This window comes from Sorex araneus, chromosome 1 (assembly GCF_027595985.1).
Source record: "Sorex araneus isolate mSorAra2 chromosome 1, mSorAra2.pri, whole genome shotgun sequence".
Lineage (NCBI taxonomy): Eukaryota > Metazoa > Chordata > Mammalia > Eulipotyphla > Soricidae > Sorex > Sorex araneus.
This window is the reverse complement of record NC_073302.1, coordinates 385,208,403-385,225,741: the sequence shown is the minus strand read 5'-3', so window position 1 is coordinate 385,225,741 and position 17,339 is coordinate 385,208,403. Positions and strand designations below refer to the sequence as shown.

The following is a 17,339-nucleotide window of genomic DNA, read 5'->3' as shown; positions in this document are numbered from 1 at the left end:
ACTTGCTGTATCTAAGAGTGTGTACTCTGAAGATTAATTATGAACCTTGACTTTTCATTTATCATATGGTTTCTTTGGGTTATTATTACCTTAACACCAATAGGTGTTTCTTTGCTTGCTGTAACATCAACAGGAATTGGTTCTCATGAAAATTAGGTAGGCTTAACAAATTCGTATGTATTTATAGTGAATTTGGAAGAGTATTGAAATGATTTTAAGATATAAAGCTGTCTCAGTAACTTATTTTTCTTTTTATTTATTTATTTATCTATTTATTTATTTATTTTTTTGCTTTTTGGGTCACACCTGGCAATGCACAGGGGTTCCTCCTGGCTCTGCACTCAGGAATCACTCCTGGCGGTGCTCAGGGGACCATATGGGATGCTGGGAATCGAACCCGGGTCGGCCACGTGCAAGGCAAACGCCCTACCCGCTGTGCTATCGCTCCAGCCCCACTAACTTATTTTTAGAAGATTAAAACATTGATTTTGTGAATCTTTTCATTGCTTGTATACATTGAGAAAATCTATTTTCATTTTATTGAATGTTGATTTTTTTTCTGTTCCCTTTTCTGATACAATTTCCTTCCATGTAATAGTTTACTTTGCTCTCATTCCTAAGTGACAAGAACATCTAACCCTTGAATTTACCTGTATGCTCAGTAAGGACAGAGTTATTGCTTTAGGCTGACCACTGGCCAACTCTATCTTAATTTAATTTTATGCATAGAATTTCTGTTCTTTTTATTAGGACAGCAGGAGACAAGGGAAAACTGTCATGTCTGAAGATCTGATTGTGATAAGTTATTTTAAAATCAGTTCATTCTGACTTTACCTGAGCGTAGTTAGTCTTAGACATGTTTATTTCTCTTAGCAACTCAGAAGCAAACAGCTTCAAATGCAGTGGGTGATTCTGTTCTAAAACACTGCTATTCTGCATCATTTAAAAGAGAAAGTTCAACTCTAAGCATGAAGATTTATCTTCAAGGTATCTGAATTAGTTGGTGAAAGAATTGTTGAGATAAGCAACAGAAATAAACTGTAAATTATAAATTGAATGTATTTTGCTAAATCTTTTGCTATTTTTCATTGGGGGGAATGGGTTTGGGCTATACCCAGCGCTGCTCAGGGCTTACTTCTGGTTCTGAGCTCAGGGACAAATGTGGTCCCATGGATTAAACAAGGGTTAGTCACATGCAAGCCAAATATCATATCCCTTTAATATCTTTGACCCAAAATATTTTTATATTTTGCTGACTCTTAACATTTTTTAAAAGTTTTTATTGAATCACCATGTGAAAAGTTAAAAAGCTCTCAGGTTTAGGTCTCAGTCATACAATGATCAAACACCCATACCTTCACCAGTGCACATATTCCACCACCAAGAACCCCAGTATACCTCCCATCCTACTTTCACCCCCCGCCTGTGTGGCTGATGATTTTCACTTTCCTCTCTCTTTACGTTGATTACATTCAATATTTCAACAGAAAACTCACTATTATTATTTGGAATTTCCCCCCAAAAGTCAAACCTGCCGAAAAGGCATCATTTGATAATTTGTTTTCTGTTGCTGAGAATGAAGAACCTATGAGGTTGCTCGGCCAAGACAGCGGCTGAGAGGTTTTAGATTTTTGGTATTTTAGTAATTAAGTCCAGAGAAATTTCTACCAGAAGTTGCATCACTGCAAGCTCGTACCTCTGTTTAGTGGGCCTTAGAAGATGGCGGTCGCCACACTGCTGGCGAAAGGAAAGGCTGAGAGAGAAAAACCTTTCCCTTCGTGGGGTGAATGGGGTCATAGCTTAGTTCACAGTGTAGAGGCATTTCTGCAAGAAGCTGCTGGGTGCTGAAAGTAGCTAGTAGGCCTCCGAGATCATGGGCATTCTGCAACGGAGGAGCCGCTTGTGTGCAGCCACTTGGGGTCACATCTGGGTGGAGAGCGGCATATTTTGCTGAATCTTTTGAGATCTATAAAGTAGAAATTAAAACCTTTAGCGCAGGCTTGAAGTTGTATCAATGCACTTAAAGTGGTAGAAAAATTATCTAAGAAAAAAATTTAATATATGAGGCAGTGCTAACATTTTATTTTTGTTGCATACTTGTACTTGAAAATACTAATTCCTGCTCACCACCCATGGGAATAAAAATGTGCAGCCTAATAAGGAGCCTAATAAGCCTAATAAGTTTGGTGATTGTTTATTGATCATTAGACAGCTCCAAAAAGTGAAATTGTGAGAGATTTAACACTTGTATTTTATGCTTATTTAGAAGTTCAAGAAATATTTTACAGAGATTTTACAGTTACAGTCTAAAATTATGGAAATAGGTTGGATAGGGCCCTTCCCATAAAGGAGCTTTCAGTGTAGTAAGAGAGATTCATGTAAACTCAAAGAGCAAGGCAGAATGATTTGTACCTGTGTCAGCAGACCATGCACAGGGTCTTTTGTGGCCACCAGGAAGAGATGCTTGGTTCAGGTTTCATGAGCCCTTTATAGATTTGATATGATACAGAAAGACAAATATGGGTCCTCAATTAATGGTGAAAAGGAGCATTTTTGGAATTTGCAAAGCTACAAAGGAAGAAATCAGCTTAGTACATGCCAGTGAAATGTGAAATAGGGGGTAGAGGGATATAGGTGAGGAAATGAACAACAGGACGGTCTTATGTGCCATGCTAGGGAACTGAGACTCATTTGCATCTAGAAAGAAGCAGTAGATGTGTTTTTGGTAGGGAAGGGCACTAATCAGATTAAATGAGAAAAAGATCACCCTGATACGGTAGAAAGCCAGTGCAGTGTGCAGACAGGAAGATTACTTAGAGGAGAATTGCAATCGTCAGATTACCAGTGATGAGGATGGGCAGTGCGCAATGTGGATAAACGTGTAGGCAAAGGCAGATGCGTAAATATTTTGAATTTTGATTAGAATTGGCTGTGGGTGTGTGTACTGTGTTTTATAATTGGTAAGTGAAAGACAGGAAATGAGTCAACAATAATGCACATCAAACTCTACTGGGAGGTATTTGGCTAGAGTTTCACGGAAGACAAGGTGTTTCTAGCAGACCTTCTGGAATCAGTAGCTCAGGGAACTGACCCATAAAGGAAATGGGATCACGGAGGGAGGCCATGTCATTAGGCAGCAAGGTGAAGTCTCTGGGCCAGAGAACTCTGAGGGGTAGCAGTGGTTTAAGTCTTCTTACAGCTACGAAGGAATGATGTCTGAATAACGGATGCTGGTGCCTGGAATTGTCTTGTGGGTGGGATTAAAAAGGTAAATTTATGCTTTTGCAGGGGTGATATTAAAGCAGTTTGATATGGAACAACCTGTGTTTGGCATTGACCAGCTTTGAGTTAATGGTTATAGCCTAATATCAAGAAGTATCACTGTCACTGTCACTGTCATCCCGTTGCTCATCGATTTGTTCGAGCAGGCACCAGTAACGTCTCTCATTGAAAGACTTATTGTTACTGTTTTTGGCATATCCAATATGCACGGGTAGCTTGCCAGGCTGTGCCGCGAGGGCTCGATACTCTCGGTAACTAGCCTGGCTCTCTGAGAGGGGCGGAGGAATCGAACTTGGGTCGGCCGTGTGAAAGTGTGAAAGGCGAACGCCCAACTGCTGTGCTATCGCTCATCCATCCTTAACCCTTTAAAATGTAAATAATTAAACCATTTAGCTGATATTTAACATCAAAAGGGTGTTGACCCAGTTATCTACTATCTGATCAAAATAAGACACTGTAGATTTAAGGGAACCTCATCTCATGATTTGTGGAGAAGTCATCTCTTTCAATCTGCTTCTAGAAAGTACCCATTTAGATAGGAAAGCTTCCTTGTGAATGCTCTGAAGTATTTTAGAGCTTCCAAGAACCTAGGTATACATAATTTCGTATTTTATATAACAAGGTTGCCTTCTTTATTTGGCTTTTTCTCTTGATCCTTGGCCTAAGCCATACACATGTTTTCCGTCATTTGTATGATGAAAGAGTCACAGAATTTGATCATGACTGTCCTTCAGTTACCTTAGTTTTTTTTGGGATATTCTCCAGGAACTTCCCATCTCCTTTCTTCTGATTCTATTTTCTGATTCCTTTTCTGCCCTAATTCTTAGTAGCCCAGTTTGAAAACACTACCCTCTAGTTTGTCCAAACTATTCCATTTTTACTTGAATACTCTTAAGGATGCTGCTTGAAAACCTCATTTCCCAAGGACTCTTACTATTATCTGAGTGTTTCCTGAGGGAAGATACTCTGAGATATCCATGATTGATTCTCTTAATTGAGGAACAATCCTATTTCCAAGGAGATGCATATTGAGGCTCTAAATTGGTAGGAGACACTGCAGGGGGTCAAAAAGAACTCAACAATTTCTAGAACTTTTGGGCCAAGATCACAATGACTTTTTAATCCTTTCCATTTGAAGAGCTCTCATCTCTACTCTCTTAACTAGATGAGAGGGCAGATATGCTACGGATTGATTTTTCTCTCTAATATAATGGGTCTCTGTACTGAATACTTGAGAGTCTCTCCTGTCTAATGTGCTGCAATTGCCAGTGATGGAGTTATAGACTACGAAGTACAATTTGGGTAGCTCAGAATCACAAAGCAGTGGAAGTAAGATGAGGGATAATTCGAAACAGTCTTAAATATAGTCTAAAATCCATCAAGAGAGATCCTAAAGACTTACTTTAGAAATATCACCTGATTTCCTTAAAAATTAAAAATGACAAAATAATAAAACCTTTTCACATGACAGAGTTTACCTTCTATTTATAGCTAACAACGGTCTTATTTCATGTTTGAGCCAGGCAAAGGTCATTAATTTGTATATGTGGTAACGCAACAAGGAAAATGGTGAGATGGGAAAAGACATTTTAGTTTACTTCCTTACCGGGCTTAGAGAGGAGGAATAAGATGTCTTCTACACATAGTTCTATAAAACTTTTCCTTCAAGGTCTCACTTCTTCCCTTTCTACTTTATTTTCTATACTCTATATCCAGAATTCTTCAATGATTTTGTTGTTTGAAATCATTGGTGTGTGGAATTCTAAATTAAATTGAACCTTAATTTTCTAGACTCAAATGATTTTGCTACCATGTTTTCTTCACAGCAAAAGAAAAAGCTCTAACTTCTTCTGTTTGGATTATTTGCATACACAGAGCAAAATTTTGTTGAGTAATGTCTCTATAGGCTGTAGAACCAACTGTTTTTTGCTTTGTTTCTGTGTTTGCTATTGGGCCACACCCTAGTGTTCTCCTGGCTCTGGGGGAGGTTTGGGGGTGGGGGGCTATGGGAGAGGTGCTGGGGATCGAACCTAAATCAGGCACTGTACTACTTCTCAGACCCTAGAATCAACTCTGTCTTATCAGAAGCAGATTAAGTCAAAGTGAGATATTTGGACTTGAACATTTCTTCAGAGATCTGTAAAAAGTCAACTATTTTTAATATAATCTCAACAAATTATTTGTCATTTTCACTGTTAACATTTGCAGTGATTGTAAAAACCAATGGTGGGTGAAATTCGTGCTACCTTGTTATTAATTGGAAGAGCTCAAACTGTACAAGTACTGACATCAAACTTTACTATCACACACATGCAGTTTTAAATTTTACTCTTTTCCAATGAAGAAAGTAATAAGGAAATAAAATTAATGTGAAATATGTTTTCTAGCAAAAATTAGAATTGGGGTAACTGTCATCAGTAGCTTGATATCTTTACAAAGCCTAAAATTTTTTCTGAAGATAACATTTCTGATAACTAACCCGATTTTGGATATAATGAAATGTGTCAACAGTTTGACTAACTCATATTTTCAAAATTATTAACATATGACTATAAAACCATACACAGATAGTTTTCATTCAAGGTTTAAGATAAACAAGTAGACTTTTAATGAGAGCATATAAATATTCATTAATTAAATGCCTTCTCCATTGACTGTGAAGAAACAGCAGTCTTTTGACTTTTGGTGTAATATTTTAAGTACCCAAAATTACTTAAAGAGGCTCTTCAAGTACTATTCTGGGAGGCTGCATTTCTATACAAGGACTCGTTTTATTCACAGCTAAAATCAAAGATCACAACAGATTATATGCATACCCTAAATTATTAAGTTCTTAAATAATACTTGAACTGGAGCTATTAATCATACATATGAACAATGGTTTGTAGTTTTAGGGGTTAACCAGTAATGCTCAGGGGTGATTCCTTTGGCTCTGTGCTCAGAGACAAGTCCTGAGAATGCTTGAGGAGCATATGTGGTGACAGGGAGCAAGCCAGAATTTGAGCAAGTCTTGTCTTATCCCTTATACTATGTCTCTGTCTCCGGAAATATATGAAAATTAAATTAATTATATTCATTTTACTATTTTTTGTCTTGGAAAGTGTGAGTATTTTTTAGATTTAAATTTTGTTGGAATGGAGTGATAGCACAGCGTGTAAGGCGTTTGCCTTGCATGCGGCTGACCCGGAATCAAACCTGGGTTTGATTCCTCCATCCCTCTCAAGAGTCTGGCAAGCTACCGAGAGTATCTTGCCCGCATGGCAGAGCCTGACAAGCTATCTGTGGTGTATTTGATATGCCAAAAACAGTAACAACAAGTCTTACACTGGAGACATTACTGGTGGAAATGAAGTAAAATTTTTGTTTTCATACTGAAATTATGACTATAAATATTTATCAGTAATGCCCCATAGTTTTCACTAGTGAGTTCCCTCCTAAGATATTTATAATCTCCCTTTTATTGATGGTGATAAGTTGTAAAAATTCTCTAATGACTACAGTGTCTTTCATTTCTTGACCTCCCATCTAAATGGAAGGAGGCAGCTATATTTTATGAGAAGACAGGCAGGTGAAAAGAGGTTGTTAATAAACAATTTTCAACTTGGTGGCAAATGACAAATTCAATAACCGATAGTGAAGAGCTGACAAGAACAATTGTTTCCAGGCAGGAAAAGAGAACTTGTTTTCTGGGCATTCTGGTTCAGTGAGCCTCACAACAGCTGGGCAGCGCTTGAAGACTCCCAAGACTCTGATTTTAAGTTGAAAATTTCATTCGCCTATGCCCACATTAGACATGGAATCTCAAACTGCTGCCTACTTAGACAAGCAAAAGGAAATAGAAATCAATATTGTTCAAAACTTAAGCCTCTTCAGGTTTTGTGTAAACAGAAGTAACCATTCACTTTTCTGTATAACGACTCTTGGTTCTAGGCAAGACCAAACCATATATGCAAGGGCAGTAGGTGCAGAAAAGAAAATGAAGACAACACCTCATGTTGGTGGCCTTAAGAAAAACTAAGAATTTTCCATTCTTTATGGAAAAAAATACATAAGACATGCAAAGGGGAATGCTAGATTAAATAGGCTAGTTAACTGTGAAGATGGCACTTGTTTTTTCCCTCCTCAGTCTCCATATTTTCTCATTTATCTCCTTCTTTTGTCTCCCCAAAGACTTAGAACAAGGAGCTATTTCTATAATGGATCAGCAGGAGGATCCTTCCTATAACTGTTTCACTGGAAGATAAATCATTCCTCTTTGCTCTTGTCTGTTTTTCTGTAGTGAGTGGGTTAGGGAAAGAATTCTACCTGAAATAGGTAGACCAGCTCCTGTATTCCTCAAGTCAGTGAAGAAGAATTTTACTTATATTTAATTAAATCACTACATGAATACATTTTATCCCTTTGAGATATATCTCTCTGACCATGTGATTTTTATTTCATTATCTATTTAGTGTGAGAAGCTGTTTATTCTCTTTGAAAAGACTTTGAATTTCTGGGAGCACAGATTTGTGTTTCTTGCTCTGACTACATTGCAATTAAATCATGTAGAAAACCACATCAAAATTATTTATACATTAAAACAGTAACACACATTTATTTATGCATCATTTAACACTGTAAAATGTTTGCAGTGAACTTGGAGTGATCACTTTTATTGAACTAGGGTAGAATTACTTGGGAAAAGACTTGGCAAGATAATAATGATAGTAGCACTGTTGTCCCATTGTCCATTGATTTGCTTGAACGGGTACCAGTAACGTCTCCATTGTGAGACTTGTTGTTACTGTTTTTGGCATATCGAATACACCACGGGTAGCTTGCCAGTCTCTGCCGTATGAGTGGGATACTCTCGGTAGCTAGCCGGACTCTCCGAGAGGGATGGAGGAATTGAACCGAGGTTGGCCGCATGCAGGGTAAATGCCCTACCCGCTTTGCTATCTCTCCAGTCCAATAATAATAGTAATAATAATAATCTGTCAATGTCATCCCATTGCTCATTGATTTGTTCGAGTGGGCACCAGTTACATCTCTCATTGTGAGACTTATTTGTTTCTGTTTTTGGCATATCCAATATGCCATGGGTAGCTTGCCAGGCTCTGCCGTGTGGGCTTGATACTCTCGGTAGCTTGCCAGGCTCTCTGAGAGAGGCGGAGGAATTGAACACGGGTCGGCCGCGTGAAAGGCGAACTCCCTACCGCTGTGCTATCGCTAATAATAATAATAAATGAAGAGGGGAAAGAAAAGGAAGAAGTAGAAAAGAAGGAAGAGAAGAAATAACTTTTTTGGGTTTCTTATTGTTAGATGTAATTATAAAAATCTTGACTTATATAAATTCATTTACTTGAATCAAAAGAATGGCAGTTAGCCAGGATCAGACATAGATCAAGGCAGAAGGTGAATAGAATTGTTTAGAAGAATGAAGATTTTTTTTTTTTAGTAAAGCTGGGAAATGAATGAGAGAGGAACAGCAGTGAGGAATTGTCATTTTAAAAATATTATGGGGGGAATAGAGAGACATAACAGCAGGTAGGCATTTGCCTTGAATGTGGCTGACCCAGATTTGATCCCCAGACCCTTATTTGAACTTCACCAGAAATGATCAGGAGTAAGCTCTGAGCATCCCCAATGTGACTCTAAACAACAAAAAAATTATGGGGGTTAGGGATGGGTGTGTGCATCCCAGACTAAGAGTGGTTGGTTCTAACTTTGGAATATATATTGTTAAGTAGATGTAATTGTAAGGCCAAAAAAAAAAAAGAAATGAAAGAGGTGAAAGAAGATTGTACTTGGTCATAGTAAACATGAAGAGCTTATAGGAAAGAAAGAACTAAGATACCAAGGTAAGAGAAAAAAGCAAACATGGAAATAAAGGTGGGTTACAGAGAGTGTAATCAAGGGGAATCTGACCAAAGAGGAGCAAGTTCAGAAAAGGGTAATCAGCTATGAAGAGAGCAGACAGGCAATCCAAAAATATATGCACTGATCCTGGGATGACTGGAGTTGGGAAGGACCCAGTGGCATGTACCTTAAGTCAGACTACAGTTAAGAAATAGTCACTGATAATTGAGTTAGATTGAAAAATACATAGGGAGGGACTTAAACCCGAACCTGGTTTAATTTATCTACTTGACTCCTTGCCATTTGCAAATGGCAGGGTAGTACTTTGTGTGAGTGCAGTGAGTGAGCAATAATTAGTTGCAAGTAGCTTTAACTCATATTTTCTTAAACTGAGAGCATCAGAATTGCCTTTGCAATAACCTACATTAGCCACAGGAAGTCCCATAACTCATATTCTCCCATACTTGGCTTCTCATTTTCTTATTTTGCTGTGCAGGAAGATTTAGTGGGCCATACTGGCAAGCATGCCCCTCCTCCCCCCATCCAGCTAAAAAAAAAAAAGCCTGTGAAGTTCCGTGCTGACACTACGTTTAATGCCACTATATAACTCATTTCACTAGTGTAAAGACCCATCCATTTACTTTAATGTACAGTTCTCAAGCCCTTTATGAGGTATTGTCTTCAGACTTTTTATTCTCTTTGGGATTGATGCAAAGTAGCTATTTTGGAATAGATCCAGAAACCATAAGTGGAAGGTACTCTATAACTGTATTTTATTTTATTTTAATTTTTTTATGTTTTGCTTCTTTAGGTCATACTCAGCGATGTTCAGAGGTTACTCCTGGCTCTGCCTCAGGAATTACTCCTGGCAGTTCTTGGGGGACCTTATGGGACGCCAGGATCAAACCTTGGCTGACCACGTGCAAGGCAAATGACCTATCCGCTGTACTATTGCTCCGGCCCCCTATAACTGTATTTTAATCTTTACCTTTAAAAAGAAAAGTGTTATTTAAAATATCACTATTTAATATAGTCTTAAAAAACGATATCCCTTGGTGTTATTTTTTTTTCAAAACTTAGACATATCCTTTATTTATTTATTTTTTAATTTACTTTTTTTTTATTGAATCACCATGAGAACAGTTACAAAGCTTTCAGGTTTAAGTCTCAACCATACAATAATCAAACACCCATCCCTTCACCAGTGCATATGTTCCACCACCAACAACCCCAGTATATCTCCCCAACCCCCCACGCTGCCCGTGTGGCAGATGATTTTTACTTTCCTCTCTCTTTACTTTATTTACATTCAATTTTTGACAGGAAACCCACTATTATTATATGGAATATTCTCCCAACAATCAGACCTGCCGAAAAGGCATCATTAAATAATCTTTTTTTTTGTCGCTGATAATGAAGAGCACATGATGTTGCATGGCCGTGACAGTGACCACGTGGTTTTGGAATTCTGGTATTTTAGTAATTAAGTCCAGAGGTATTTCTGCCAGCAGCCGCTGTGTTCCAAGATTGGTTTGTGTGCCTCTGGGATCATGGCTGTTCAGGAGCAGAGGAATCATTCATGGGAGGCTGCTCAGGGTTCCGCCCTCCCCCTTTTACCCCCCCATGGCAAGATTTCCTACACGCCCCATCACTGCAAGCTCCTACCTCTCTGTCAAATTGGCTCTGAAAGGTGACGGTCGCCATGCTGCCACATGGGGAAAAGGCCGAGGGACACAAACCCTTTCCCTCCCGGGGCTGCATGGGGCCGTAGCTTAGTTTACAGTCCAGGAGCATTTCTGCCAGCAGCCGATGCATTACTAGATAGGTTTGTGCACCTCTGGGATCATGGCCGTTCAGGGGCCAAGGAGCTGCTTCTGAATGTATTTTTTGTATATCAGGATAGGAGAAATAGTGCTGGTCTGCACATACCGGAGCCATGTTAGTAGAAGCTCAGTGTCGCCAGGATTCCATCTGGAGAACGCGGGGACTCTGCACCTTCTCCATCTGGGGCACCCCGGTGTTGTTGGCCCGGTCTGGGGTCCAGAGCATTCTCTGGTGCGGTATGTGGTGCCCGCCGGCCTGGATTCTTCCCCTTGGTATTATTTTTATATTTTTATATTGTTGACTCTATGGCTGGCAACATCAACTGAAACGGCCAAGATTGCCAGACATATTTGTCAGTTGCAAGATGATGTGCACTTTACAGAAGTGCACCAAGACTATCACTCCTCATTGACAGAAAGTCCTTTGCTAGAAAGTAAAAAATACAGTGAGCTCATATTACATGATGTGCTTCTTAATGTAAAGCCAAATTGTGCACTGTTTTGAACAGGAAAAAGGAGATTGAAAGTTGGAGAACTGCAAAGGAAGAGTTTTCTAAGAAGTGTCTCAACAATTCCTTCTGGTACAAAATAACATAAGTTTTGCTTTATTCCCATACCCCTCCCCCTAGATATTGCTTTAATGGTGACTTTTTCTATGCATACATTCCATGTTTGACTGCAGAAAAATGACAACACAATTAATTAGATTGACCTCCCACTTGGAAAGAGTGATTCTGGAATGACATTCTGGTTTTCTCCTCTTGGGATTTTTATCTATTGCTTTGATTTTTTTTAGCAAATGGTATTTCAGTGGCACACTTCCTGTTTGTCAGCTTCTGTGTTTTCTCTTAAAAAAATAAACAAAACCCCAACAGCACAAGTTATGACTTCTGGAGCTCATCTTCTTCTGTGTAAACCACCACGAAAAGTTGACTGTCTTCAGGCATTGTAGTGTTTTGTTCTCTGGTTTCAGCCACTGCTGAACTTTCTCATGTTATTTACAGGTTCTGGTAGGATTTAAATATTGGGATTTAAGTTTAAAGAGTCTTTTTTTTTTGCTTTTTTTAAAGTCACACCCTGCAATGCACAGGGGTTACTCCTGGCTCATGCACTCAGGGATAACTCCTGGGGGTGCTTGGGGAAACATATGGGATGCTGGGAATCGAACCTGGGTCGGCCACCTGCAAGGCAAACACCCTACCCGCTGTGCTATCACTCCAACCCCTAAATAGTCATTTTGTAGGTAGGTAATTCTGAATTTGGCTTCAAAGTTTCATTCCCCATTCAGATTTTGTTCCATCTGTAATATATACACTCAACTTATTGACTGTTGCAATTATTTTCAGTTGTCTTCATTGCCTTCTCTTCCCAGCTTGATTGCTATCCTATACTCTATTAAGGCAAATTGTTGACTTTCTTTTTGGCACCTAAAAAAAGGGTTACTTCATCCTCCTTAGATGTGACCTCTCTGCACTGCATTCTCTGATTTCAGTCTCCGTAGTCCCCTTCCCTCTCAGGGAAGGGGAGGGAAGATATTTGATTTATTCAAAGCTGACACCAGCCACTCAATAGCTTGTCTCATTTCTGGTTTTTGCTCCTATCTGTATTTTTGCAGACGGGAAAAGAATAAGCTGAAACAAGTGGTAACTTTCTCTTTCAAAAAAGCTACTGAAAGGACCCCAGAATGATAATACAGTGGTCTGGGCACTTGCCTTGGAAGTGGTTGATCCAGGTTTGATCCCTGGCACCCCATCTGGTGCCCAGAGCCCACAGGAGTGATCCCTGATCACTAAGCCAGGAGTAAGCTCTGAGTATCGCTGGGTCTAGCCCCCATATCCCTCCTCCCTCCAAAAAAAAAGTTACTGTAACTTGCCTCTTTTCATTATTAAAATAATTCCCTTTTTTTTCCTTCTCATGGCTTCACTGGTTATCTCTGCACATCTACGCCCATAATTAAAGTATCTTTTTTTTTTTTTTTTGCTTTTTGGGCCACACCTGGCGATGTTCAGGGGTTACTCCTGGCTCTGCCCTCAGGAATTACTCTTGGTGGTGCTCGGGGGACCATACGGGATGCTGGGGAATTGAACCCATGTCAGCCGTGTGCAAGGCAAACAGTCTCCCCACTGTGCTATCGCTCCAATCCCTAAAGTGTCTGTTTCTTGACATAGATTCAGACACATCTTTTATACCCTTTTATTTTTCTATTAAAATCAGCTTTGCACATTTTGCACACTGTCTTCTCTTCTGTAGCTCATGGCATCATTCCATATGTGGTTCAACTGCTTCTTCCTCAAAGCTCCCTGGCCTTCTTCATAAAATTTTGAATGTTCTTTTGCTCACATTCCCTCTGAATTTTACACTAGGGACCAGAAATCTATAGTAGAAGCTCAGATGATAAACATCCTTGAATTTAGAGTTACCATATATTAACAATGTATTCTTCAATCTTGCTGAGGCTCCTTGATCCACATTGTCAAGGATGATTTAACACTAATACAATTCCTCTCTGATTGCTGAGATTAAATATGATAATGAGTGCAAAGTACTTGGGACTGAATAATCAATAGACCAACATCTCAGAGAACATCCTCAGCCACACCACATGCCCATAAATTTGAGTTATGTACTTCTTTGGGGGAGGATATGGCTTTGCCATCTTTGTACTCTGACTATAGTGTGCCTGGTGCAGATGAAGAATTTAAAAAATATTTGTTAAAAGATAAACACGGAATGTAAATTTGAATGACAGACTATACTTCTTAATTTTGTGAATATTTGTCTGAAAGCATGCCTTATAGAAACTGCAGCTTCTTGATCTTGAAAGACAGTGGCAAGATATTTGGGGATTTTTTTCATTGTTTGGTATTTTTTTGGTTCCATTTATGCTTTCCGTCACTGTGCTATTGCTCCAGCCCCAGAAGTTTGCTTTTTATTTATTTATCTATTTATTTTTTGCTTTTTGGGTCACACCCGGCGATGCACAGGGGTTACTCCTGGCTTTGCACTCAGGAATTACTCCTGGTGGTGCACAGGGGACCATATGGGATGCTGGGAATCAAACCCGGCTTGGCTGCATGCAAGGCAAACACCCTACCTGCTGTGCTATCACTCCAGCCCCAAAGTTTGCTTTTTTAAAGCAAGGGTTCATTGTTTGTTAATTGAAGCACTGATTCAAGAGCCCCCCTCCCCCCAGCCTAGAATGGTCTCTGGCAGTGCTTGGGATCTGTTACAGAAGGAAGCAGCATCCCTGGTGTAGGCCTGGCCCAGGGCATCCTGTGTGTTGCCAGGGATCCAGTCCAGGTCAGCTACAAGCAAGGCAGGTGCCTTACCTGCTCTACTCTGTCACTCTGACTCAGGAAATGTTTTGGGGAGGCCCGAGGGGTGGAGTTTTGGGTCACACCCAGCTATGCTCAGGAGGTACTCCTGGCTCTGCACTCAGGAATTACTCCTGGTGGTGCACAGGGGACCCTATAGGATGCTGGGGGATCGACCCAGGACCAATCGTGTGCAAGGCAAGCACCCTACTAGCTGTACTATACTATAGCTCTGCCCCCCCCAAAGTACTACTTTTACTTTAATTTTGTTTTATTTTTGAGGGGGTCACACCTGGCAATACTTAGGAGTTACTCCTGGCGGTGCTCAGGAACCATATGGGGTCCCGGGGATCAAACCCAAGTCGACCATGTGCAAGGCAAATGTCCTCCCCACTGGACTATTGTTCTGACATCCCCCAGAAAGCTATTTTTTTTTGGCTTTTTGGGTCACACCTGTCGATGCACAGGGGTTACTCCTGGCTCTGCACTCAGGAATTACCCCTGGCCGTGCTCAGGGGACCATATGGGATGCTGGGATTTGAACCCGGGTCGGCCGCGTGCAAGGCAAACGCCCTACCCGCTGTGCTATCTCTCCAGCCCCAAGAAAGCTATTTTTAAAAGGATAAAAGAGCAGATTCAGAGCAATAGCTCCGTGGGCCGAGCACATGGTTGGCGGGCAGGGGGACTGGGTTCTGTCCCTGGACCAGAGGGTCTGCCAGCACCACTGCTTAGGGTCCCCAAACAAACGAAAAAAAAAACAACTGAGGCTAGACCCGAGGGTGTTGGTGGTGACATGTCAGGTTTCCTTGCATGGCGAAGAGTGGGATGCCTGGACATGGGGAAGGGAGGCAGGAGAAGCGATATCCCGGCAGAGACCCAATTTCATCCTCTGAGTAAATCATTTGGGGCTGGGGGGCGTTACCACTCATCACTGTTGTACTTCCCAGGCCCAGCAGTGCTGCGGGAGCCTCTTTCAGGGGACTAGGCAGTGCCCGGGATGGAACTCAGGATCTCCACTTGCAAAGCATAGGCTCTCGTCAGCCCTTGGGGCTATCTCCCTGGCCCCTTCAATTAAAAAAAATATATGTATATATAAATATATATTTATGTATATATATTCACGATATATATGGCAAGCTCCCCATGGTGTATTCAGTAGGCCCAAAACAGTAACAATAGCAGGTCTTATTCCCCTGACTCTGAAGGAGCCTCCAATCATTGGGAAAGATGAGTAAGGAGAGGCTGCTAAAATCTCAGGGTTGGGACTAATGGAGACGTTACTGGTGCCCACTCGAGTAAATCAATGAACAATGGGATGACAGTGACACAGTGATTACTGTCATCTATTTAGGGATACCTTAACATACTTCATAGTTCCATGTTAGTAATAAGCAAATGAATACTCATAAGATAAGTGATAGTTTATGTTTTAAAAAATCTCTCTTTATTTGAGGAATTTGGGTCAGAAGGAGGGTCTTCATTTCCCAGTGCTTCCATCTTGTTCATGTTTGGTAGGAAGTACAAAAGAGACATAATCACTAGTAATTGGTGAAAGTCTTCTTCAGACTCATTTTATTTGAAAATATTTCTGGCAGCGTTGCCACCAGCATCACCATAACCATTAAACTAAATAACACTCAGATAAATTTCCCGAAGAATTTACCATGCTATTAACTCCCGTTTAATGTGTTTACAAGCGTCTTTTGCTTAGAAAGAAAAAGTGCCAGGATAAGCATTATTGCATTCAGTATGCAAATTTAAGTTTTATAGAAACAGGGTTGTGCTGGAGGTGAAATTAATTATGACAGTTCAGTAAGAGTTTTAAAGAGTGAGAGGAAGATTAACATGTTAGGTCTTCAGTGGCTGTCTTCTCCAATGAATATAATACTGGGCACAATGAAATCTCCCTGTTCCCAAGCTCAGGGAAGGAACGTTTATTAAGTCCTTAGATCAGGGCACATCTCTAAAGGTTTATGACAGCCAGTTTTCTTTTCTCAGTATTGAGATGAATTGGTCCATTATCATTTAGATTGGAAGTAATGGTGATGGTTCTCTTTTGATTCTCTTATTTTCTGTTATTTGTTCAGACACTTGTATGGAAAAGTTTGCTTATTCTGGGGTAAATTATTATCCTGAAGGCCAGAATGACTATAACATTGAATTTCTTAAATCTTTTTTGCTGAATATGAAAGGAGAATATTTTATATAAAACAAGGCAAATAGAACTCATTTGTTCTTAGATTCTTCCACATAAGCTATGTAGCACATTTCATTGACCATCCCTCAATCATACTTTAAACCAGATTTTCTTCTGAATAATTTTTTATTTTAATAAAGTTATTTTTATATGTTAACTTTTTTTCTTTTCTTCCTAGGAAACCAAAATGTCTGACAAAAGTGACTTAAAAGCTGAACTAGAGCGCAAAAAACAGCGCTTAGCCCAGATAAGAGAAGAGAAGAAAAGAAAGGAAGAAGAGAGGAAAAAGAAAGAGGTAAATACATGGTCTTGTGGGTGTCGTGAGGCAAAAAGGAAAATCGCTTGATTTAGAGGGACTAGCCAATCCATAAACAAGACTCTGTGAAAGGATCCTATTATGAATCGTGAGCGAGTGCCTACATACTCAGAGTCATGCAGTCATTGCACATTGTATGAGCTGGACATAGAAACCAAATGGTAAATAGCATTTGGTCCAGAGATCCCAAACCCTGGCTTCAACCCAGATGTGACTAGTATAGTATCATGAAGTGTTTGCAACATATTAGTTATTAGAAATTCCTTAACCTTTCTGTGTTCAGTTCCCTATCTTTATTGTAGTAAAAAGCAACATAGTTGATGTGGGATTGTGGGGATTACTTGGAACCAGAGTAATATTACAGTGTTTTGAATGCAACAGACCTAGGTTGAATTTCCGCCATCCCATATTGTTCCCCGAGCACCGCCAGGAATAGTTCCTGAGTGCAGAGCCAGGAGTAACCCCTTAGCATTGGCAGTGTGGCCCAAAAGCAAACAAAAGTTTTATTAAGTAAAATTAAAAAGGATTAATGTTTTAAAGCACTTAGTAGTACCTTAAGAACATTTTTG

The 17,339-nt window shown here is 39.9% G+C and overlaps 1 protein-coding gene across 2 annotated transcripts in view; it reads left to right on the top strand.

Moving 5' to 3' along the window:
• DYNC1I1 (dynein cytoplasmic 1 intermediate chain 1) overlaps window positions 1-17,339 on the top strand; it is a 395,478-nt gene that overhangs the window by 21,920 nt on the left and 356,219 nt on the right. For both annotated transcript variants that reach the window (XM_055141002.1, XM_055140999.1), the window contains exon 2: window positions 16,633-16,749. In XM_055141002.1, coding sequence (XP_054996977.1) covers window positions 16,642-16,749 — 108 coding nt within the window. In that variant the 5' untranslated portion in view covers window positions 16,633-16,641. The remainder of the gene's footprint in view (window positions 1-16,632; window positions 16,750-17,339) is intronic.